The 25936-nt window shown below is 44.1% G+C and overlaps 1 protein-coding gene across 1 annotated transcript in view; it reads right to left on the bottom strand.

Moving 5' to 3' along the window:
• Nucleotides 1-25936, bottom strand: part of LONRF2 (LON peptidase N-terminal domain and ring finger 2) — a 63230-nt gene that overhangs the window by 19056 nt on the left and 18238 nt on the right. The window contains exon 2 of the mRNA XM_054975097.1: nucleotides 446-564. Within this exon, the coding sequence (XP_054831072.1) occupies nucleotides 446-564 (119 nt within the window). The remainder of the gene's footprint in view (nucleotides 1-445; nucleotides 565-25936) is intronic.

Below are 25936 nucleotides of genomic sequence, written 5' to 3'. Positions count from 1 at the left end.
TCATATGCTTTAGCAGGGAAAAAAAGGAGCCCATCATGAGAAGACAAGATTCATGGGAAAATACAATAGAAAAAGTTAAAGGCAGTAGGAAAAGAGAAAGACCCACAATGAGATGGCTTGATTCAATGGCCTTCAGTTTGCCAAGATCTGAGCAAGGTTGTTAACGATAGGATATTTCACAGATTGTTAATTCATAGGGTTACAATGAGTCAGAAGGAACTTGGTGGCACATAACACACACAACAACATTCAAGCCAAACAAAATAGCATGGGAAAAGCTCAGCTGCTGAACTGAATGGTTCTACCACAGGCTTCATTTTTTATGCAGACGAATAACATTTCTAACCCTTGATTGTATTAGAAAAACAGTTTCTGGCGTCCTTATAGGCACACAACCTCTTTCTAATATACCTTAAACTTCTTTGGAGACTCAGAAACATCATACCTTAGGCCAGTGGGGCTTATTTCGGCACAGGGCCTCCGCATCATAAAGGGCTTGTTGATAATTCTTCATAGATGTACAGAGTTCTGCCCGTTGTGCTATTAATGAACATTTACAGGAAGCTGTAATAAAAGAAGTGAACATTATTTTTAAAAAACCTGAATGAACAGAATCAACATGAAAAATTAAAGGTCTTCTCTTGCATTAATATTGTATTTGCACACAGCTACATTTAAAACACAGTCCTTTCCTACAAACTACATTTCCCTCTTAGCTTGACATTCAAACAGCATCATTAATGTGACAGGCCTTTTCTTCCAACTGAGGGAACCCACACAGCCTCCTATAATTTTAGGAATTAGATTTGTTTTGAAATGTGTATCTTCCACTCAGTTGCTAGATATTCTTATGGTAGCAAGTGTAAAGGATTTGGGTTCTCTGCTGTGAGATAAGTTTTGTGGTAAGAGATCACTGAAGTAGGAGTTTCATAAAAATAACAAAGATTTATGCATGTCTAGGTTGTATTGTCGAAGGCTTTCACGGCCGGAGAACAATGGTTGTTGTGGGTTTTCCGGGCTGTATTGCCGTGGTCTTGGCATTGTAGTTCCTGACGTTTCGCCAGCAGCTGTGGCTGGCATCTTCAGAGGTGTAGCACCAAAAGACAGAGATCTCTCAGAGATCTGTCTTTTGGTGCTACACCTCTGAAGATGCCAGCCACAGCTGCTGGCGAAACGTCCGGAACTACAATGCCAAGACCACGGCAATACAGCCCGGAAAACCCACAACAACCATGTCTAGGTTGTTTCTAAAGACCAGGTCAGCAGCTCAAGTCTCCCAACTTTCAAAGGAGAAACCTGGCTGAGGCACATACATTTAAGCTAGTTATGACTTCAGTTTGCGATCTGATTTCCCTTTAATGCTTTCCAGTACAAACAGCTTTCTCTTAGTAGCCACCAGGTTAGCTCCTTTCACACACACAAGATTCCACCCACACCATTCTGCCCTTTTCAGATTAAAGGGTCCAAGGGCTGCTCATCACCAAGACAATCCCTCACAACTCTGTCACAGTATCAGGCATGACACTGTCTGCTCTGTTATTGAGGCAGACCTGCACTGAACTGCTGCTCTGTTTCCCTCCAACATTCATTCCCTCATCTGAAAAGTGACTGGGCGCTGGGGAGGGTTCCATAGGCTCAGGGATAAACAGCTGAGTGGCTATTTCACCTTTCATGGCCAGGACAGCCTCCTGTCCATCACACGTTAGTATTGTGGTTCAGGCAGAGAGCTAAGATATGGGTTTTCCAGGAAAGTATGAATAGGAAAATATTCCAATTCAAATAGAAATAATTTTAAAATTTAAAATAATACTGGCATAAGAAAGCAAATACCCCCATGCACTGAGGCTTCTCCACGCTTCACATCACGCATTTATTCTATTCAACATGACTGATTTGCAGCACAATAGCCCTGACAACCACATCCATAAAGATTACATTTACATATGCGAGATGCAAAATTTCCTACAGAAAAATACAGTATTGGGAAATTTTCTGGAATTTTTTTTTGCCCCACATCACCGACTGAATGTCTGCAAGTATCAAAAGCTTATATTTCATATCATTAGCTTTAAAAATAACTAAGTATTTACAGCTGCATTGCTAAACAGTCTTCCCAGGACAGATTCTTTTAAAGTCCTAATTTATGTCTGGGTCAATGTGACATCAAGTTCTGTAACAAATACAAATAGGAGAACATGTTGGCATGCTAGTTCTTCAATGACCTTGGCTCACAGAAAGCTTTCAAGTTCCAGGAACCTGGCAAACATTCCAATTGGTCACATCAGTACATGGTTCACAATTACCAAAGCACAAAACACAGGATCCCCAAAATAGTATCAAAGTTGTGTAATAACTAGGGTACAGATAACAACCTCTATAGAAATATCACAAAAGATAATCATTCTGATATTCTTGACCCCATAATGCACATTCCAAATTATCATTCTAGCACTATTTTCATACCTTGTATTGCTATTTTGAGTTTATATAATTTGTATTTCTAACACTCAAGACACCATTTTTAAAATAAAAAGTCTGACATTTCAGAAAAATCTAAGAGCCTAGCAGGTTTTTAGTTATTTTCTCTTCTGCTCTAACTTAACGAACAGTGAAAAATGGCAAAGTAAGTAAAAAGGCATCAGACAACACCGATCTTGTCCCACTTGCAACCCTTTAGCAAATAAGGCCCTGGAGAGCCACTTTCAACTCAAAAACATACCCACAATTACACAATGCAATCACATCATACTAGGGGAAGAGAAAGGAAGGATGGAGCACTGTAGAAGCATAGAGTTTCAGGTGATTTCTAGAACAGCATGCTGGCATTTCCAGGTATTCCCCAGAAGTCATATCATGTTGTTGGCAATTTTTAAAAATTAGTATTCCTACAATATGCTTAAGTGGGGGGAAGGGTAGACAAGCCAAAACTGCAAGAACACTACAGTACAGCTCTTGCTAGGCCTGGAATCCCTAAACACCTATCTGAAACAGATTTTCCACTCACTGGCAAAGGGGGGTGGGTGGAAGAAAGATTTTTTTAAAATTGTCTTGAAAATATACCACATTATACCCGTATACCCATAAAAAGACAGAGCTATCGCTTTTCTTAATTCAAGGAAGGCTCTAACATCACTAGCAAACAGCAGGCCTTTAACCGGAACACTCAGACATATAATATTCCAGGCAGGAATGCTAAAGGATAGAATGCCTAAAGACAGAGAAACTTTGCCTATGGAATGGACCGGTGTGTCCGACTCCTTAGTGATATTACAGAGTGCAAGGAGCTGGAACGGAACAAAAGGGAATAAACAAAACCTTCTATTAGCACTCCATTCTGCTATAAGCTTTCTGAATTATTGAGAGTATAGGGCAACTTTCAGAAAAACAGTACTGGATTTAGACAGATCACTGGCTGCGTAATATAACTAAGCTAATCTGGATATAGAGGAACATGAAGAAGACATCTTTCACAAGCAAACAGTATTAGTTTTGGCAAACTTTATGCTGTACTTTCAACTATCCAAAACAAGCAACCCTAATCATCTCCCAAGAAGCCCTTGGATCCCCATTTTCCATGCAGTAAGGGACTATGAAAGACAGGGATTTTTAAACACTACTGTCCTAATGTAGATACAAACAACTAGAAGTTTTGGGCCAAACTTGGCTTTGAGCATGGTGACGCTTGCCAAACTGCCAATTGAGAGATGACTAAGTAGTTCATCAGTCCCCTTCAATCACTGCCTTCCATCAGCAGGTAAACACTTAACTGTTTTGTTTGGCATTTCCTTACTGATTTCCCCCTGCCTACTTGTTTATGCATTTAATCGTTGTTAGCCACCGTGGTAACCCAAAATTGGGTAGAAAGGCAGCATAAATAGGTTCTAAATAAATAAACTGTTAGGGTTGCCAACAGGCCTGGAGAAAAATGGCAGTCCCTTTCATTCACAGAGGGCATGGAAATGGGGCTGCTGAAGCTTTTCATAGTATGCTGGAAGGTAACTATATTAAATCTTCCCCCAGGCAGTTGTCAACCCTAGAAGTAGTAGATATAGAAATGAGACTTGACAACAGTTCACCTTGAGGGTCAGGAGGACTACCATCTACCACCCATATTTAAAATAGTCACATGCAAAGCTATTTGTTGAGCTCAACTCTGCTACGTTCATGATAAAAGTTTCCATACCTCTCTTTCCCCCACTCTTCAAGTATCATTTGGAGCAGTGTTTAAGGGTCCATTTGTCATGATTCTCTATACTTCTATGGCACTAGGCATGGAAGCAATGTGCAAACTGAGAACTGTTCAAGGATGGGTTTTTTAATATAGACAGCAGGGTTTTAGTTATCGCCTGTGAAATTTTAGGCAGTTTTTGTTCCTTCAGTTTTGTAAATCCAGTCTTGTTCATTTTGTTCCTTCAGGTTTGTAAATCCAGCATTGTTCATATGTATTCTATTGCATATATTACACGGTTTTATTATGGTGTACTTCAATCCTGTAATCCCATTTTGTTGCATCACTGGCTGTATGTATTATACTACTCTTACTGCATTGTTTTAAATTGTATGATCCACCTCAAGTCTCAGTGAGAAAGGGAGATGATAAAAGAAGTAAATAAAATTAAATAAAAAATCCAGACATTCATGAGGGCTATCCTGGAATACCTGGGGCTGGCTCCATCTTCGCATCCCTATCAGTCTAAACATTCAGATTTTGAGACGTCATCATCATTCTCACCCTTTCCTTGTGGTATAATTTATTTTATCATGGTATGATTTCTTTTAACTTTTCCTTTCACATCAAGATTGCTGAAGAACAGATCTTCCTACACAATCTCTGATTATGGGAGTAGCCACATCATTTCATGTCAACTGATGTCAGTCCAGATTTTTTAGGAAGTGCTTTTTAAATTTTCCAGAAAGAAAGGGGCAGGAACTCATCTTCACATCACTTTTTATCTATCCCATTTTTGTGAATAAATGCATTCTGAGAATGATCTAATTAAGCCATGTTGTGAATATTCAGAGCCCTCAGAAAAAGCCATACAGAAAGTGGAAACAGATGCAGAAGAATATGTGAACAAAAGGTTGCTTAAATTGTTACCCTAATATGGAATGCATTGCTAGTGTCCTCAGCTTCTAAAGCATTCACACAACACAGCAAAGCTAGGCACAACTGAGAGGTCCTTTGAAAAGTCTACATTATACAACCACCAAATTCCAAATTGAACAGCCTGAACAAAAATTTAGCAACACATCCCCCACCATTAATGTATGCGGCACACCTGATCTTTGCTAACTTGCCGGGGGAATTTTACAACTTGGGTTTAAAAAGGCTCACATTAAGGTAAGATGTGGCACAATATTTTTAAATGTTGTTTTCTGACACTGCTAGAGAAAGAACATTCTACCCAAGTTTTATAAGGAGCTGGCATTTTACCAAGATTACTTACGTGACAGACACAGCCATTAAAAGTACAGTTTAAGAACAGCTCGAAACAATTTTGTGTGCGCACCCAAAAGTGTCGTGACTGAGGCTATTTATTTTACCCTTTCCCACCCACCCCAATGTTGTGTGAAAAACACATGCAACTGCATACCTCATAACAGTTTCTGCCTGACTTTAAAAATAAATGTTGCTATCAGTCCAGCCATGGAGTTTAAACTTATGAGGCATACATAGCAACTCCTGTAGACAGATTACATCGGGTTTTTTTTTAATTGGCTCAAATCCAGACATAAAACTGGCACCAGCTAAGCTTGCACTCTATTTCCGTCTGTTGCCAAATTCATTCTGCAGTACTGTACTTGCTCTGTTTTGGGGTGTAGAAAGAGAGCCAACAGATTTTCGCAGTTTCAGTCCAAAGAGCATGCTGGTCATGAGCCCGAACATAGTTACTGATTCCTTGATAAAGCGTTTTGAACACTATTTGGAACCTTCTTTTAGTTTACTGATGTTCTTTATAAACTTTCAGCATGCATTATAAACTTCCTCATTCATTTGACTTCACAGTGGCTCTGGAGACACACATCATTCTTATTCCCTTTGCACAGATGGAAGACAAGACTGAAGCTGCATGACTGGCTCTTTCTGCCATGGGAAAACATTGCTTTACTAAGTCCATTTGCTGCACCAATCTGCTGCTCTCATTTTTTGAAGAGTTAAAACACATGCATCATTAGATGCTGAACCAACCAACATGTCTACTTATTTGCATGTATGCCCAATTCAATCTCCTCAGTTCTTTAGAGCTATTTTCAGCTATCCTGTTAGTACCAATACACTGCCAACAACATTTCTAAGCACAAGACTCACAGGGGAATAAAAGTGTGCTAAAATCTTGATATTATGTCAAGCAATGCCATCCTCCTTTATACCATCCCCACCAGCACTGCAACAGCAGGCACTTTCCTCAAGGCCCTTCACCTGCCTCTCTGCTGGCACATCATCTGCAAGTGCCTCCACAGAGCCCCAGGCCACCTTTCCTGTTGCAGTGGCAGCTACTACCACCCACATCCTGTCACAGGCAACAACCCCCAGTCATGCAGCTCACTTGCCTCCTGCAGCAGCACAGACAGCCCAACCTCAGCCAGGCCTAGAGGAATGCTTCAGCAGCCACAGTGGGGCAAGTACAGACCCCAGGCCACTGAAGGAGCTGACGGGGGAAGCTTCAGCAGCAGAGGGCTAAGGAAAATGCCCCACCCTGGGCTGAGACGGGGTGGGAGGGGCAAGGGAACTGTAGAGTCTACCCAGCTCTCCCACTGGATAGGCTGGAAGAAGAGCCACTTACAGAGGCTGAATGGAGATTGGAATGAAACCCAGGGAGGTTGGAAAGGGGTATCCTTTAAAAGAAGATTCCTATGAGGGTTGAGGAGGGGAAGGTAAGAGAAGAGGCAACTGGAGTGCACTGTTGTTCCCAGAGCAAGAGAAGGAATGAGGTGGTATGACCCACTTCCTTGACCTTCTGAGGCCTGAGGACACCTGCCTTCAGCAGCTGGCTGCCAGAAGACAGATGGGAACTGGCTTCCTCCAGAGAAATGAGGGTGGGATACCGGCCCCTTGGATACTCACTGTGAAGGGTCCTTCTCCTTTGAGGTCAGGAGGACATCTGTGGGTGTTTCCCACCATCCATTTGGGGATGCAGGAAGTAGAAATATCTTCCTCTTCCTGTGTAGGGGGGATCACCCCTTCTTCTCCCAGTTCGGGTGACTCCCAACAGCAGTGCCACTGAAAAAAACAATCTAACGACTAGAATAACAACTGTAAACTGCAACATATAGAAAAAACCAACTCTCAGAACCACAGAAGTAGAACTAACAGGCAGAAGGACCAGACAGTGGAAAAAATAGTAGAAGAACAGGGAGGTCCAGATGTCCTCCTGACCTCAGAGGAGAAGGACCCTTCACGGTGAGTATCCAAGGGGCCGTTCTCCCTCTGAGGCGGAGGACATCTGTGGGAACTCCCAAAGCAGTTCTTACTTCACGGGTGGGTTGATATCTTCGTCTGGTACCACATGCTGGAGCACCCTTCTGCCAAACGCGGCATCCGATGAGGCGTAGGTATGTAACTGATAGCATCTTACAAAGGTGGATACTGATGACCAGGTGGCAGCTCGACATATATCGTCTACCGATGCGTTTCTGCGGAGTGCTGCATTTGTCGCAGCACTCTGTGCCGAGTGCACAGTAATCTCCGAAGGAAGGGGTGACGTTGATGAGTAATGCGTCGGTCTGACGCAGTCCCTTGGTTCTAATTAGACACGTCTTTAGAGCTCTCCTTACGTCCAACAAATGCCAGTCTCGTTCTTTGGGATGCTTTGGCTCAGGACAGAAGGACGGTAAGACAATCTCCTGGGACCTGTGGAAGTTGGAGTATATCTTCGGTAGGAAAACTGGATCTGTTCTAAGCACAACTTTATCCTTGTGGAAGATGCAGAGGTCTGGACGGATGGATAAGGCTCCCAGCTCTGAGACCCGTCACGCTGAGGTAATCGCGATGAGGAAGATGACTTTTAGCCTCAGCCACTGTAGAGACACTGTCCGCAATGGCTCAAACGGTGATTTGGTAAGGGCCGAGAGGACCGCGTGTAACCGCCACGTCAGAAAGCGATGAATCACCATGGGATTCAGTAGGGACGCTCCCCGAAGAAACCGCTGAACGTGGGGGTGGCTGGCTAGAGGTATCTGTTCCCTCGAAGGGATAACTGAGCTGATGGCCGCAACTTGCCATCTAAGGGTGGCGGGCTTAAGTCCTCTGTCCAGGCCCTCTTGGAGGAATCCCAAGATATCTCCCAAGGACGGATCTAGCTGGTCTACCTTCTTGCGCCTGCACCATCTGGAGAAGGCCTTCCAGGTAAATTCATAAATCTTCATGGTCGACTTCCTTCTGGAAGCTAATATGGTGTCAACAATTCCTGGTAAGTACCCCCTCTGACGAAGACGGTGCCGCTCAATCTCCAGCCTGCTAATGCCAACCACTCGGGACGTGGATGCCATATCGGCCCCTGATGCAGCAGGTCCGGTTGGACAGGAAGACACAGGGGCCAGCTGATGGACACTGACTGAAGCGTGGAGAACCACAGTCTCCTGGGCCACCAGGGTGCCACCAGGATCAGTTCCGCCTCCTGTTCTTGAACTTTGCGGAGAACCCAAGGTATTGTTGGAAGAGGAGGAAAGGCATATAGCAGACCCGGCGGCCTCTGTGAGGTCAGAATGTCGATGCCATCCGCCTTCGGGTGGAAGAACCTCGAGAAGAACCGTGGAACCTGATGGTTCAGATGAGAGGCGAAGAAGTCCACTTCCGGCAATCTGAAGTGATCCACTAGGATTTGGAAGGCCCGTGGGTGAAGAGACCACTCTCCCGGGTGGTCTGTTGAAAGACAAGAGGTATTGTCTGTCAAGCTGGGACTGAATAGGGACTATGAATGGTTATCTCATTATCACAGGTAACTGATTTCCTTTACATAGGTGGGGTCGGGGAGAGTCCAGTGGCACCTGGCATGGGCTTTCGGGGACCACAGTTCTCTTTGTCAGATGCATCTGGTGGGGAGGGCTGTGGTTCTCGAGGGCTTGTGCTGCAGTGGAATTGGTTGGTCTTGGAGGTGCTGCTGGACTCTTTTTGATTTTGCTACTACAGACTAACACGGCAAACTCCTTTGAACCTTTACAGAAGCAAACTGATCCCCACATCAAAAGGAGTTGTTTGCATCTCCCCTCTCCTCCCCCCTCCCCTCCTCTATATTTGACCAGTTTCTGTTGGCCCTCCATGCATCTGAGGAAGAGAACTGTGATTCTCGAAAGCTTATGCTACAATAAAATTGGTTAGTCTTAAAGGTGCTACTGGACTCTTTTTGTTTTCATATTGGATTGGGGAAGCCTAAGGAAGTTTGTGCCTTCCATAGCAACTCTCTAAGAGCTTGTCAACAAGTGACATCCTCCAAGAGTTTATACACATGTTGCCTGAGTTTAACTTGAATGTGTAGCTCTTCTTCCACTTGTCTATTTGTTCTGCAGAACTGCATATGTCTGCTCAGTCCATACGTATGGCTGCATGTCCCCGAGTTCACTCAAACAATAACAGATTTGGTGGTACAGAGCATCCTTTTGCAGTTCAGACGACAAGCCTCAGACAGTCTGAAACAAACTGAGCTTGTAAAGAGCCAAAAAGGAGGGGAAGAGAGGTGGGGGAGGGTGGCATCTGAGTGAGGAAGAGGAGGCATTGAGAGAAGGATGCCTGCCCCACACTCCAAGCAAAAGGAGAAAAAAGGCATCCTTCCAAAATATTGCTGATGCCTCTTTTTGAAAGCAAGAGAGATTAATCTTTGTAAAGGAGAGCTGGAAGGTTTTAAAAGGATTTAAAAGCAAAACAGACTGGGGAGGTGAGAATTGTAGAACCAAGCAGGGCAGCTTGAGATTTTTTTTTTTTTAACAATCACATTGCTTTGTGGGCTTTGGGCCGTTTAAAGGGCTCTGCTGCTTGCAAGCGGCAGGTCCCTTTAAACTATCAGCTGGCAGGTGGCGGCGGGGGGGGAATCCCCCACCCACTAGTTTAAAGGGACCTGCAAAGTTTAAATGGCCATTTCTCCGCTGCTCCAAGCGGTTCGGAAATGGCCATTTAAACTGCCCCTCTCCCTGCCGCTTTGCACGAATTGTTCATGGAATGCAGTCCCACGGAATGCGTATTAACGAACCACGAATTGGCCAGTTCCGTGTGGTTTTCTGTTCCGTAATTCGATCCGTGCCCATCTCTACTCCTGGCTTCTGAAGAAGCAAGGCAGTGTCAGAAAATACAATGACAGGCGTCATTTTCAAGGATATGTTTATTGTTTAAATGAAACTAATTTTGTCTACAGTTAATAAGCCATAATGTGGATGGTGACTATTGAAGAGTTCAGTGGTTTCTGAGGCTATAAAGTTTAATTTTATATCCAGATATGCTACTAACCCTACTGTAACTGTTTGATATTGTTTATGTCCAAATAACATACATTATTTTGTTTATTACAAAAGTTTGGTTTCCAATTTCAAACTCATTTCTTCCTACCTCTCAGGTAACACCAATAAACATACATGTGTTGAGATACTATATTTTGCATCAGTCTGTTGTTCTCTCTCAAGTGTTAAATTTACAATTTTGCATGTAGAACACTAAGGCATCTACAGCTTCAAACCCATAAAGATGCCAAACAGCATGATTGTATAAGTCAACTAAGCTATAAATGATACATTTTATGCTGTTAAAGCAATAAATATGCTTAGGGTTGATAGGAAAGTATTATATTTAGAAGTGGTATTTCAGTTTTCACCTACATTTCCATTTTTTTCTAACCCCTATCCATACATTTGGCATCTCTTTCCAAACTCTAACCGAGATCACAAATGAGGGTGAAAAAAGTTGGCTGGCAATTTGTAACTTTATAGCAGTCTCTGGAAGAAGAGAGGAAAAAAGCTGGGGAATAGATGGTAACTGTTCAGAGCATGAAAAAGTGAGGAGGAAAGAGGCACGTGCGAGCGCAAGCTCTGTCTTGGCGCTGCTCCTTCAGCAGCCCAACCTCTTGCCCAGCCCCCTGCAGTGCTTCACTGCCCTCTACCTGCTGCGGGAGATGTACTGCATGGAGTCACTTGCCACCCAACTCTTTGCCAACATCTGCCATCTTCCTGCATCTCCTTAACTCCCCCTCCATCTCAATCTCTTGGACCAACCTGGATGGGTCACCATACAAAGTAAATTTGGACTTGGGGGTAACTATGCTAAAAAGATTGAGAATCACTGCCCTATACCATTTAGGTTCCCTGTTCATTTTAAACTGATTTACAATAGGCTTTTTCTTATGGTAGAAAGCCAACCACATGTTTGAAGTTACAGAGCAATTTGCAAAAAAACGACTATAGCTGAGATGCTGTAAATTTCAGATTCACTGTACATAAATTAAGAATAGCAGCCAGAGTTAGTAGTCATAAGGATTTGTATAGAACATAAAATCTACATTAGACACATCTTATGCTTTTGTCAGGGTCAATCCTACTCAGATGACAGCCTAATATTACACCTGAAGAACAGGTCGTGTAGGTTAAAACATTCCCCAAACAACTGCACCCACTGCCCTCTATCCCCACCCCTACAACTGCAAGAGAGAACAGTATCACACTTTCCAACAAATGCTACAGCAAGTGAGACACACAACCAGATACAGAAGCTCAAGCCAACTGCAGACCCTCAAAATAACAAGGAGCTAGCCATGTGATCCTGTGCCTAGAGGAACTGGAATCCTGAACCAAGACCCTGGTGCTTTACAGAAAGAACACCACCACCCAGTGGTCAAGGAAAACTAAATCAAATGTTCTCAGAACCAACACAGATGTACTGCCCCAAGGGCCAGCTTTATAACCACCAGGCCACACCACATAAACAGCAAAGGAGCAGATGAAGCCTCAAGGCATGACTCTTTAACATCCACCTTCCCTCCACCCCTCCTCATGGATGTTTAGAGCTCTCAAACACTCTCTCATGTTGCCCCTTGTAGTTGGGAAGAACTGTGCAGTGATTTAACAACTCCCTGTCTTCCTCAATGGAGTAGAGCATGCCCCCTGCACTGAGAGACTAGGAATGTAGCTCAGTCACTGAGCATTTGCCTTGCATGCACAAGGTCCCAGGTTTGATCTCCACTAATCTCCAACTAAAAGGATCAAGCAGTAGGCGATGTAAAAGGCATATCCCAGAGAAAACAGTGCAGAAAACTTGACAGGCAAATGGTTTCACTCAGGATGGGAGAGCTTCAAGTGTTCATGAGGAAACCAGTGTACTGGGGTCGGGGGGGGGGGGCTCGTATCAGCCATAGATTTCCCAGCTAAGTTCCTATCAGGAACCCACTCCTGTTAATACAACCAAGTACTTTGTGGTACTGCTGGTCAAGCAATCATAATATTTTCATCCAAAACGTAAACAGCAGAATAAGTTCCAGTACATGCCCCTACAGAAAAGGGATGGTTATTGCTACATTGACTGTACTATTTCCCCCCAAAGAAGAAGCACCACACAGACACACCAGGAGGACTGCCTACAAGTGAGACCTAAAAAATGCTGGTGCCATTCAGAGACTGCTCACAGTGTTGTGGAATTCACCTGTGGAGAGCCACTGTTCCTATGACAGACTTGAACCCTTTCCCTGAGTTTTCCACGAAGGCTTCCTATTTACCGAGCTGCAGAGACTTGTGCAAGGGGAGGCACCACAGCCCTTTTCTGGTTGTGCACTGGTTGTGAAGTGTTCAGTCGTATCACAGCGTCATTCACTAATGTTATTTATTGAGCAGTTCCATCATTGCCTGGCTAATGTGGCAGCATCATCAGAGTCAAAGAAAAACATCCTCCCTGTACCACCTTGGCAGAGTCTCTTGGTATTGCAACATTAAGCGTTTATTTTTACAGCGACTGCTCACGTGCACAGATTACTGCTATGTTATATCGGCATTAACCCTGGGGCAGAGGCACAGGATCATTTTTTCTGAAATGATGAACAGTCCATAATTAATGCCATAATAACTTTAAGGGCACGTATTCAACTTCCTGTACTATTAGTGTATCAAAAGAAGGAAACTAAACTTAAGAGTCAATAAAGCTGGGGTGATTCTCACACAATTCAACCAGGAAAAGATGCAGAACAGAGAAAGTAAACTTAACCTGTCCTTTTAATGACATTTGGCCTTAAACAAAAGATTGCTTGCATCCCTAAAATATTACCAATGTTTTCAAAAACCATGCCTAGGCTACATTATTAATTTTTAAAGTTAGAAAATTAAAACATATCATTTAAAACTGTTTATATTATACATCCAAGTGTTTGAAATGTATACCCAGTTTACTGACGCGGCAGCATAGACTAAAAATTAGTGCATTATTCTCATTCATTTTTTAATGTACAGGTTGCTATTGTCCTCAAAGCAGCTTCTAATAAGATATTTTAAAATATAAACCTTATATTAAAAATAGAAGAATACTATGGTCAGTGGTATCAAAGCTACTGAGAGATGCAGGCGACTTGCTAGAGTCATGCTTCCTTCTCCCCTGTATCTCCGTGTATAGGAAGTCATTACAGCAACCCAAGCACTTTGTGATCCAAGTACCAGACAAAATCATATCATGCAGATCCAGTTCTATTAGTTCCTTCCCCCAAACCCTTGCAGCTAGTAAACCCCATGTTTAACCTCCTTATTGAAGAACAGAGGGCCTGAAAACGATCTGTAGTTCCCAGTATGAGGAGCTCAAGAGGTTCTGTAACAAGCTTTTGCCCATGTCTGAAACTAAGCTTCTACTTAACCAAAAGAAAGATGTATCTTTTCTCTTGGAAAGCTTTCAGTAATTAGTTTTCAGACCTGTCAAACAGCTAAGTTCTTTGAAAAACAGTGTTTCATACCTGTAACTGTTGTTCATCTAGGTCTTCCGTGCAGTAACACAAGGGACTGCACATGCGCAGGCCTGCCGATCTCGGAGATTTTTATAGCTCTGAGCCACTAGGGGGCGCCCTAGCCTCCAAGCGCACATGCGCAGCCGTCTTTTCCCGCCGAAAAACGGCTCCTAAGAGGCGGGGCGCCCCCGACGTCCCCTCAGATCCTCTTTCGCCGCCGACTGCAAGGTAAATACCAAGAGAATTAGCGGGGAAGGAGGGAGGGTATGTGTTACTGCACGGAAGACCTAGATGAACAACAGTTACAGGTATGAAACACTGTTTTTCATTGGCGGTCTTCCTGTGCAGTCCCACATGGGAGATTACATAGCATAAATACCTGGGTGGTAGGCAGCGAAGCATCACGACAGGAATATTGATTGTAGGACCGCCGTACCCACTGCAGTCTCTTTCCTGTCCAATACATCCAAAGTGTAATGCTTCACAAACGTGTCTGCAGACGCCCAAGTCGCCGCCTTGCAGATATCCTGTAGCGGAACACCTCTCAAGAGAGCTGCCGAGGACGCTTGAGACCTAGTGGAGTGAGCATGAACCTCCAAAGGACAAGGCAGGTTAGCACCTTTGTAACTTAACAAAATAGCCTGTACCACCCAACGGGACAAGGTCTGAGAGTTCGCCCCTCTCCCCTTCTTAGGGCCCGTAAAACAAACAAAAAGGTGAGAATCCTTCCGGAAAGGTTTAACTCTGTCCAAATAAAAAAGGAGAGCTCTACGGACATCTAAGGCATGAAGAGACCTCTCCGCTTCTGAATTAAAATCTTTAAAGAAAACAGGTAACGAAATTTCTTGCGCTAAATGAAATTTTGACACCACTTTAGGAAAAAATTCAACTTTTGTACGAAGGACCACCTTATCCCGATGAATGCACAGATAAGGAGGATCACAGGAGAGAGCAGCTAGCTCACCCATTCTCCTGGCAGAAGTAATGGCTACCAAAAAAGCAACCTTAAAGGATAACAAATTTAAAGGGCAGGATGCCAAGGGTTCAAAAGGTCTTGAAAGGAGTCGCGTCAATACCAACGGCAGTGACCATTGGGGAACCAAAATCCTGATAGGGGGAAATAAATTATTAAGTCCTTTCAAAAATAACTTAGAAGTGTAGTGGGAGAACACAGTTCTCCGATCAATAGGAGGGTGAAAAGCCGATATAGCGGCCAAATATACTTTGATGGAAGAATTAGCCAAACCAGATTGTTTAAGGCCCCACAAAAATTCCAAAATCTCAGAGAGGGAGGAAGCTAAGGGGTCAATTCCTCCGACTCTACACCAAACAGAAAACTTATTCCATTTCAGGGAGTACGACTGCCTGGTAGACAACCGACGGGCATTCTGGAGGACGTTCATCACCTCCGCCAAGAACCCTAGTCCTGGAGGATCAGCCACGCTGTCAGTCTGAGTGAATGCACTTTGCAATGAAGTACTCCTTGAAACGACAGGAGATCTGGGCAGTCCGGGAGATGACGCATCCGGCAGTGCAACTTCAGGAGGGCATGGAACCATGGTTGTCTCAGCCAATACGGAGCAATCAGGATAGCTGACGCCCTGTCCATCTGGATCTTGGACACTACCCTGGTCAACAGAGGAGTCGGGGGAAACATGTAGAGGAAAAGGCCTGACCAACTCAACTGAAAGGCGTCCCCAAGAGACTCAAGGCCGACGCCTCCTCCGGAACAGTACTGGGGAATCTTGTAGTTCTCTTCCGAGGCGAAGAGGTCTATTTCTGGGGTCCCCCAGTCTGTAAAAATAGGATGTAAATATTTATCGTGCATGGACCACTCATGTGTGTCTGACTCCAGTCTACTAAGATGATCAGCTGTAACATTCTCGTCACCTGGAATATGAATAGCTACCAGCCAAATCGAGTGAGCAATTGCCCACTCCCAAATTTTCACAGCCTCCTCACATAAGGATCTAGACAATGTACCCCCTTGTTTATTCAAGTAAAACATGGTCGTGGTATTATCTGTTAAGATCTGAATAGTCTTATTGCATACCATCTCAGAAAAAGAAATCAAGGCGTAGTAAACCGCCCGTAACTCAAGGAGGTTAATGTGTTCTTCACTTTCCGATTGGTCCCACAACCCATGGGCATAAAAACCTTGACAGTGAGCGCCCCACCCAAGGTTAGAGGCATCAGTTGTAACTGAAAGGTAAGGTTGTCTACACCCAAAACCTATTCCCCCAAATAGATTAGAATCCTGTAACCACCAATCTAATGAAGACAAGATCCTACGCGGGATACTCAACTTTTTATGTTGAGAATCCCTTTCCGGGCTAAAAGATCTAGAGAACCACCCCTGAAGCGGTCTCATTCGCAGTCTCGCTAGCGGAATCACTGCCGTAGTAGCGGCCATATAGCCCAACAGAACTTGGATAAGTCTGGCCGGTTGGAATCTACACCCCTTAAATTTCCTAATAAGGGCTTTCAATTTGCCTGCCCTGTCAGGGGGTAAGAAACCAGCATTCTGACAGCCATCTACAATGGCTCCAATAAATTGTATAACCTTAGTGGGGGTGAGCGTCGATTTTTTTAAATTCACAAACAACCCCAACTTCAAACAGGTAGCCAGTGTAATAGAGATCTGGTGGGAAACATCCTCTACAGAGCGCCTCACGATGAGCCAGTCATCAAGGTATGGAAAAACACAGCAACCTTGTGTCTGAAGGTAGGCAATTACCACCGCCACGCATTTAGTGAACACCCTAGGGGCTGTGGACAACCCAAACGGGAGGGCACGGTATTGGAACACTTGGGACCCATAAGTAAAACGAAGAAATTTCCTATGGTCAGGAAATATAGAAATATGAAAATACACGTCCTTCAAATCCAATACCCCAAACCAAGAATCAGGGGGTAATAAGGACAACACCATTTGCAGTGTAGTCATCTTAAACTTTCGAATCTTAATAAATTTATTCAATTTACGCAGATCCAAGATGGGACGGAGACCCCCATCTTTTTTGTCCACGACAAACAGGTTGGAATAGAAACCCAGGGAGGGGGGATTAGAGGGGACCTCCTCTATAGCCCCTTTCAAAAGCAATGCAGACAACTCAGAGACCACCCCTGGTTGGGGTGATTGAGAAGAGAAAACAGGGAGCGAGAGACTAGGGTAATGAACAAACTCAACTTTATAACCAGACATAATTATGTCCAAAACCCAGACATCTGATGTAATCTCAGACCACTCATTGAAAAAGGCAAACAACCTGTCCCCAAAAAAGGGGTCAGGGCCCTGTAATTGTCAGAATTGCCTCTGAGAATGTCCCGACTCCTTGGCCTGATGTTGAGGGGTGTTCTGTCGGGTTTTGGGCCCCTGCCTCTTCCTCTGGAAGGTGGGTTGCGGGCTCTATTGGTGTTGGCGTTGAGAGCCGTAACCATAATAAGGTTGATATCCATGTTGACGATACCTGGGGTACGGTTTGAATTGCGGGCGACCAGGTTGGTGCTGCTGCTGTGTGACACCATACGAGCGTGCCGTAAGCCTGTCCTTGCGTTTTTTTGACAGGTATTCATCTGTCTTGTCCGAAAACAGGTTTTGGCCCTCGAACGGTAGGTCCTCTACCTTAGCACGTGTATCATTAGGCAAAGCTGTGGTTCTCAGCCAGGCAAACCTTCTCAGCACCAGGGAAGACAACAGTGCCCTGGCAGACGAATCTGCCATGTTACGGCTAACTGTGATTTGGTGTCTCGACAGACGGACAGCTTCCTCTTGGATGACTCGGAGGAAGATCCGTTGATCCTCGGGTAACTGAGGGACAAATGTAGCCACCTTTGTCCACAGAAGGAGTTGATATGCAGCCATCATAGCGGCATAGTTAGCTATCTTGATGCCAAAAGCTGAAGATGTGTAAACCTTCCTTGCTAAGGAATCAACTTTTCTACTGTCCTTATCTGCTGGCACAGAAAGGGACCCTTGTTTGGGTTTCGCCTGCATATCCTCTGCTACAAGAGAGGAGGGAGGAGGGTGTGCAGAAAGGAACGGACACTGTTCATCCTTGACCCAGTAAAGATTTTCAATCTTCTTATTGGTTGCTGGGGTCGAGGCAGGCTTCAAATTAAGCCCCGAGAGGAGCTCCACGAAACCCTCAATCATGGGAAATGCGATGGTTGGGGTCGACCCCGAATACATATGTTTCAGAATTTTATCCTTCGAGCGTGGTTCCGCAGAGACCACTTCGATCTCAAGAGCCTTTGCCATTCTTTGTAATAACTCATTGTAGGCACGGAAGTCTTCCGTAGGAGAAGCCTCCTCCGATGGACCAATCGTTCCGTCAGGTGACTCCGAAGGAGAGTCATAGCGTTTATCAGAGACTATATAGTCCTCATAATCGGTATCAGGCGGTCCTAAGGACTGTCTGGAACTCCTCATAGACGCAGCTTGTAAAGAAGGAGAACGCGAACGGTGTTTCCGTTGCCTGTCGGAATCGAAGGAACCTTCTCTATAATAACGATGTCTCGAATACGGACTGAATCGATCAGAACGTTTGGATGGACGTCCCCTATCGGATCGCGAAGATCTCGAGGACCAGGAACCACGAGACGGTGATCGGCGCGACCCCGAAGGAGTCGGAGGCCGATCCACCATAATGACATCGGAATCCCGGGATCTAACAGATGCAGATGTCTTACCCGGGGAAGATGCATCTCCGGAACCACGGTGACCACCCAGGGAACGGGGCTCAGGAGACTGTCGATGCACCAGCTGGGGAGTGATCACACTCTCCAAGATCTGTTTGTCAGACTTGGAAGATAGATGCTTCCTCTTCTTCTTCTTCTTTTCCATAACAGGAACCGGAGGCATCGGATCCGAGGCAACAGGACGGTCCAAGACAGAACCACTACGAGGCGTCCTCGGTTCCGAAGGGGCTAATAAGCCCTCTCTCCTCGATGAAGCTGACTTGGAACCCGAAGGGTCCGATGCCGGTCTCGACTCCGAAGTCGGATCTGACGAAGCCGGGATCGCAGGCGTCGAGGAGCTCCGAACCATGCGTTCCGAGGAGCTAGGTGTCGGGGAGTGCCGTGGACGGGGCGATTTCTCCGACAACTTCAAACTTGGAGTAGAAGTTTTGTCGGCCACCGGGGACGCGCCCTGAGCAGGGGGACCAGTCACAGTCATCGCGCGCCGCCACAAATATGCTTGAAGCCTCCCCGAGCGTTCTGCCCTGGCCTTCGAAGTGAAGGTGCGGCAGTGTTTACAGACCTGAGGGTTATGCGTTTCTCCAAGACAGTAAAGGCACTCTGAATGACCATCTGATCTGGTCATCTTACGATCGCAGGTAGAGCACCTTTTAAACAAAGCTTTTTCCGACATTTTTCCAAACTCAAACAGCAAGCCTAGTAGCAGAGCTCACAAGAACCTCTTCAGTCGGCGGCAAAAGAGGAACTGAGGGGACGTCGGTGGCGCCCCGCCTCTTAGGAGCCGTTTTTCGGCGGGAAAAGACGGCCGCGCATGCGCGCTTGGAGGCTAGGGCGCCCCCTAGTGGCTCAGAGCTATAAAAATCTCCGAGATCGGCAGGCCTGCGCGTGCGCAGTCCCATGTGGGACTGCACAGGAAGACCGCCGATGAACCACCTGTTTATCAGTACATTTTATATATAGGGTTCAGTATAGCTTTGCAACTCTGCTTTTTACTATCTTCGACAAGCCAGGCAACATGCCCCCTATCTATCATCCCACGACTTGACTACAGTGGTCCAAGCAATGGTCACCTCTAGATTGGACTACTGTAACACACTCTACGCTGGGCTTCCCCTGAACCTGACCCAGCGGTTACAGCTGGTACAGAATGCAGCGGCGCGGGTTATCGCCGGAACACCGATATAGGGGCACATAACACCGGTACTGCGCCAGCTGCATTGGTTACCGGTGGAATACCGAATCAGGTTCAAGGTTGTGGTATTAACCTATAAAGCCCTATGTGGACTGGGACCGTTGTATCTACAGGACCGCCTCTCCCCATATGAGCCCCAGAGGACCCTTCGCTCGAGCAATAAACATCTATTAAAGATCCCTGGCCCTAGGGAGGCCCGCCTGGCGTCGACCAAGGCCAGGGCTTTTTTGGCCCTCGCCCCAGCCTGGTGGAACGCTCTGTCTTATGAGCCCAGAGCCCAGCAGGATCTGTTAGCATTTCGCTGGGCCTGCAAGACGGAGCTGTCCCGCCAGGTATATGGTTGATGCTAGGCAGTGCCCCCCCCCCGTGGGGGGTTAAACTATATGCCCTCCTGTTCAATGTCACCTCCCATCTCTCACATATTTTGCTGAAAAAAATGCTCTATAGATGGTGAAAGGTGAGCGTCTAAATTATATGCTGCTATATTTTTTGTTTTTATACTTATATAGATGTAGTATATTTTAAATGAATGATATGTACTTTTTATGTTTTTAATGGTAATGTTGATTAATTGTGTAGTGTGTTTTTAAGTTTTGTTGTGATCCGCCCTGAGCCCACAGGTGTGGGGAGGGCGAACTATAAATTAAATTAAATTTAATTTATCAAACACAGACATCTGTCTAGAGTTTATTTCACTTTATTGAAAATACACCCTAGTTTTTTAATGAAGCAAGTAATTAAAATATAAATGGTTATTAATATAAATCCTATAAAAACAGAACACAAAGACAGTAAGAAATAAGTTTGCTAACATTTCCTAATAAATTCCAAGTTTAACATGATCAAAGTTTCTATGAAATGCATAGGTAAAGATAAATTCTCACCTAAATTCTCTCAAGAGATTTCTTCCATCAGAGCTCTGCCATTCTATCTGAATTTGTATTTTTATAAGTCATCATATGCAAATATCTAACATCTATTCACATGATAGCACAAACAAACGATAATTGGTCTGATGCTTCATTGAATATTCATAGTTTCTATTGTATAACCTTCCAATTAGTAAAGAATGACGTTATACTCAAACTTGCAAAACTATAAATCTCTGAGAAGTGTCAGAAAAAGTTAAGTTGAGAGATCGCTATTGGTTGAATCTCTGATAGAGGAGCATTAATCTCGATAGAGTCCACTATTTTAATTAACTGTCAAAAGATTAAAGCACACCTGTTAGAATTACCTAACACATAGGGAAAAAAACAGACGGTTCATGCAACGTTTGAAAGTTAATCTAGAATACAAGTACATGGCCCAGTATTGCTCAATATTGATTGTTGTCATGTGCTTTTATCTATATTGGTGCAACAGTTCGTTTCCTACAAAGGTACACTGTTGACAAAACAAAGTTGCATTTGACAAACCATCTGCAGACAACATGCTCCTAGAGCAAGTGGGCACATAGAAGTAACAGGACCAAGCACTCTGTCCACATTCTAAGGTATCAGCAACTGAAACTCATCCAACTCAAATAAACAAGTGTCAGATTTGGACACTTCTGCTAAACACACTGGCTGCTTCCGCATAGCCCGCTGTTTCCTGCTTTAGGTCTGTGTTTTGCTGAGTCACCCCTACAACTCATCCTCCACATGCAGTGCCCACAAGCGCTTACCTTTAATTGTGAGGTTGCAGGAAAACCTCCAAAAAAGTGGTTTTAGAGGGTCGGGCACTTTCATCATCAGCCTAAAAGTGCCCATCCCTTTTAAAAAAAAATGTTTTTTACTTGGCACTTGGCACAATCACATGCAGCTACTGTTCCAAGCAGGCTTCTGAGACTGAACAGAAATGTGAAGAAGGAAGGGAAAGAGCTTCGGGAAAAGAACTGGGCAGAGATGGAGAAAAGTAGGTTTCTTCAGAAGCACTTTAAGTATTCATATACCAGAAAATGCAAAAAAAAAAAAAAGCACTATAAATGGCAACAACAACAACAAAACACACTGGAGCAAGTGCAGTTCCAGTAAATACGCATTAGACTCAGTAAACAAATAATATAAACACAGTTGGCAAATGGTAACGTGTGCAAGCTTGGGGAAAAGCCGCCACAGTTCCAAGGGTGACCCTATCTCTAAGGACGTGCAGAAACGGCCACTGTTCCCTAAAGCAGATTCTTATTCAGAACTATTTGAGTAATTACAAAGTAAACAAAACTGATACATCATGCTAATATGGGTTCAAGGGGTCCCAGTTAAATGGGCTCTAAATTGCAGCAGTCCTTTCACCACTAGGATGAGACTATACAAATAAAATGGCAGCAGAGGAGTCCTTCTCCATCAAGGACTAAGTGTTGTTCAGATATATCATGAGACTTCAGCTGTTTGTACTTAAGCCATCATCAAAACTGCTTCATTGCTCACAGTGGAGGGAAAGGTACCCAAGAACTACTGTATCAGCCTTCCATGTAAACTCCCTGTGCTGAGGCCCCAAAGATCTTGTGCAGTTGGTTACTTGGAAATCACATTCTTTATGGACAGTCTAACTTCCTGCCACCCTTGTAAAGGTTCAGGGGAAACAAATGCAATCTTTAATAAAGGGATGATTTAACCATGCCAAAGGAGTAACCAAAAGGCTACCCTACACACCCCAAAGAAAGACGGATCAACTATATGAGCCACAGCAAGTGCTGGACCTGATGCTCAGGACATTCCTGTATTTGCCACAATGGTCAGGAATTTTGAACATCACTTGTTCGGAAGCCTTAAGAAGCCTTAGTATAACAGCGTATCTCACTTCAGACATTACACAACCCTTGGTTTAACTGTTTACAGAATTTTTATTCCACCTTACTGCCCAATCAGAGCCATCAAAGTGTCTGAGAATTAAAATCAGATTATTAAATGATCATAAAACCAATTTACAACCAAAAGCAAAACACATATATGAAAAACAAAGAAAAACACTTAAAAACAGAGAAGGATGGAGGGAACACCACACCAAAAAAAGAGAAAGTCTTCACCCTGGCTTAAGACAGAGATAAAAGGGACAGATGAATATCCCTGGGGATAGAGTTTCACAATGTTGGTGCCTCAGCTGAGACACTACCGTTAGCGTGATTGAAAGCAAGCCACTCCGCTAACTATGATAAGTTAGGGCCCAAAAATCCACAATCTAAAGTTGATAAACCAAAGTTTGCGTCAACTATGGTTTCCCATGATGTCTGAAACCAGACATCCTGCCTTAGTCCTGGCCTGTTCTCTAATGAGAAATAGAACCAACAACTATTGAGGAAAACCAAGATATGAGCAATCATTTGCGAACTGACTCCTTGTTCCACAAGGTAACCACAGTCAGAGTTGTCCAGTAAACAAGTGAAATCATTTCTGATAAGTAGAGATGGGCACAAACAGCAATATGAACAATATAAAGCCACGAACAACCCAATCTGCTGTTCAAGAACAAGCTGTTCGTGAGGCTCCATTCTAGGTGGTCACTGCAAGCCTCATTCGTTGCTGTTCGTCAAGCCAGACAGTCTGGCACCTGCAATCAATTCCCTTGGCAACTTAGGCAGGGACTGTCTGAACTCTGTCTTCCTTTCAAGTGTGGAGTTCCAAATTTGTTACAAGGGAATAAAGACCAGGAGGGAGGGGGGCTCCCAGCTCTGGCTTAGTTTGCAGACAGTGGAGTGGGAGAGAGTTGCTGTTGGCATTTTGATAGAGTGCATTGGAGCTTGAATTTTCTTTTTGTGTGGTGGAATAGGGATCTACCCCTTCAAGTTCCAGGGCTGCTGCCAGACTCTGGGCCAAGCTATTATTTATTATTGGTACCCTTCCTGCTGCCTGCTCAGGTCAGGTTTCTAGGAGTGGTGCAGTAGGGATCTTGACTTGGATGATGGCTGGAGGAGAGCCTGCTGGCCCCCACGAAAAGCCAACCACGAACGTGTTCATGAACAGGGCCATGTTCATGGTTGTTCATGAGTCCCTGTTCGTGGATGGCAACGAACATCATGTTTGGTTTTTTTTTTCAGTTCGTGCCCATCTCTACTGATAAGCTCACTTAGAAAGATTATTAGGTAGTGATGTGACCAGTACACCAACAGAATCCCTGTTCTATCTTTTGATAGTTGAACTAGGTGATGTATCTTCCCCTTTACTTCTGTCTTTTCATAAGGGAAAGGCCTACCAGTCACTAATATATAATGAAACCAGGTAAGAGTTTGAGATATCTTTCACTTGTTGTTAAGCTGCATTAGGAGCCTTTAATTATGTTCCATGTGCTCTGCTTCTGTAATTTCAGAAAACACATCTAGGAATGAAGTTAATTTTACTGCCATTCTCAAGACTGTTTCTGTATAGTTCTTTCCTGCAGTAACTTTTTACTTACTGTGTACTTCTAAACACACACTGACCTGGATAGCCCAAGTGATCTCATCAGATCTCAGGAGCTAAGCAGGGCCAGCCTTGGTTAGTAATTGGATGGGAGACCTCCAACAAAGACCAGAATTGCAGAGGCAGGCAATAGCAAACCACTTCTGTTAGTCTCTTGCCGTGAAAACCTCGCCAGGATTCACTATAAGTAGTTATGACTTGAGGGCACGCTGGGCACGCTCCACCATCACCACTTCTAAACACACCATTCTAAGCCCACTGAAGCCAGTGGATTGTTTAGGATTGCACAATTAGCCACACAAGTTCTTAAATGGCTAAGAGTCTTCCTTCATGCTAGTGGGAACTACCATACTGGCATGCCCAAGAGGCAGCCACTGAGAAGGAGGGCAGCATTATACAGTACAACAGGAAGGAGAACAGCAAGGCACAGAGGAAAGATTGCAAGAGCAAGAGCAGTGGAAGAGCAATGGCTACTCCCTCATGCTGCAGTCTGCTCTACTACCTAAAAAGTTCTGTAGCAGTCTTCAGCAGTGGAAAAGCCTAGATAGTTCACAATAGCATATCAGAGGAATTTTTAAAAAACTATTACACTCAAAGATGGGAACTTCTGACAGTCTCTAGGTAACTAACTCCCACTCCATGGTATTTTTTCCCTTGCACATGCACTGAAAGAGCAGATTTCAGAGACAAGCAAATTTGATATACAAGGCTTTGAAAAAGAGGTGGGCTGATCAGTTCCTTCCTAAAGGTCACATCATCCAGTTTCAACATGTGCCACACGCTCAGTCCTTGGGGGTATTTTTAAGCCTATATCCTTCTTTTAAAAAACAGAAATGATTTATTCTCATGTAAAAGAAGGAACACAAATAACTAAATGTGGAAATGATCCGTATTTTCTGTCACAGTGAAACCAGGACAATATTATTTCAGACACAAATTCCAGAAAGACTTCTGTGTTAGTCTGTAAGAGAGCACAAGACTCTTTGCTGAATTAGTTGGCAATAGACTAAGAAATTTAATGCATAAACTTTTGTGAGCCAGAGCCCACTCTGTTATCAAATGCATGAAGTAATATATTTCTGCCAACTGGAGGTAATATTTCATATGTATCTGACAGAGAGGGCTTAGACTCATGAAAACTTATGCAACAATAAATGTGTCATAGGACCCTATGTTAATTTTAGTTAGTGATGGACAACCACCCTCCCCTGACACATCTGACTGAAACAAAATCCACTACATTTTTGAGTAGGCAATCTAGAAAGTATCAAATGCTTCACAGCATGTTCCAGGGCATCCTTGCATGAAGGAACTAGAAAAGATCCTTAAGGATACCGATATGTTGCTGGGGTCCAAGATCAAGGTAATACACACTAGGGTATTTCCTACTACTATGTATAGATGTGAAAGTTGGACAGTGAAGAAAGCTAACTGGAAGAGCATTGATTCATTTGAAATGGGGTGCTAGAGGAGAGGTCTATCATGGGTAGCCCAAAAGACAAATAAGTGGGTTCTAGATCAAATCAAGGCTGAATTCTCACGATAACCTTAAATGACAAAAATGAAGCTATCATACTTTGATCACACCATGAAAAGACAAAACTCTCTGGAAAAGAAAATAATGCGAGGAAAGTTTAAAGGAAAGGTGAAAGGAAAAGAAGACGACCCAAAATGAGACGTCTGGACTCAATAAAGGAAACCATTTCCACCAGTTTGCAAGATCTGAGCAAGGCTGTTAATTATTGGACTTTTGGAAATCTTTCTTTCATTGG

The sequence above is a fragment of the Eublepharis macularius genome, chromosome 3, assembly GCF_028583425.1.
Source record: "Eublepharis macularius isolate TG4126 chromosome 3, MPM_Emac_v1.0, whole genome shotgun sequence".
NCBI classification, from domain to species: domain Eukaryota; kingdom Metazoa; phylum Chordata; class Lepidosauria; order Squamata; family Eublepharidae; genus Eublepharis; species Eublepharis macularius.
This window is presented reverse-complemented; position numbering and strand designations above follow the sequence as displayed.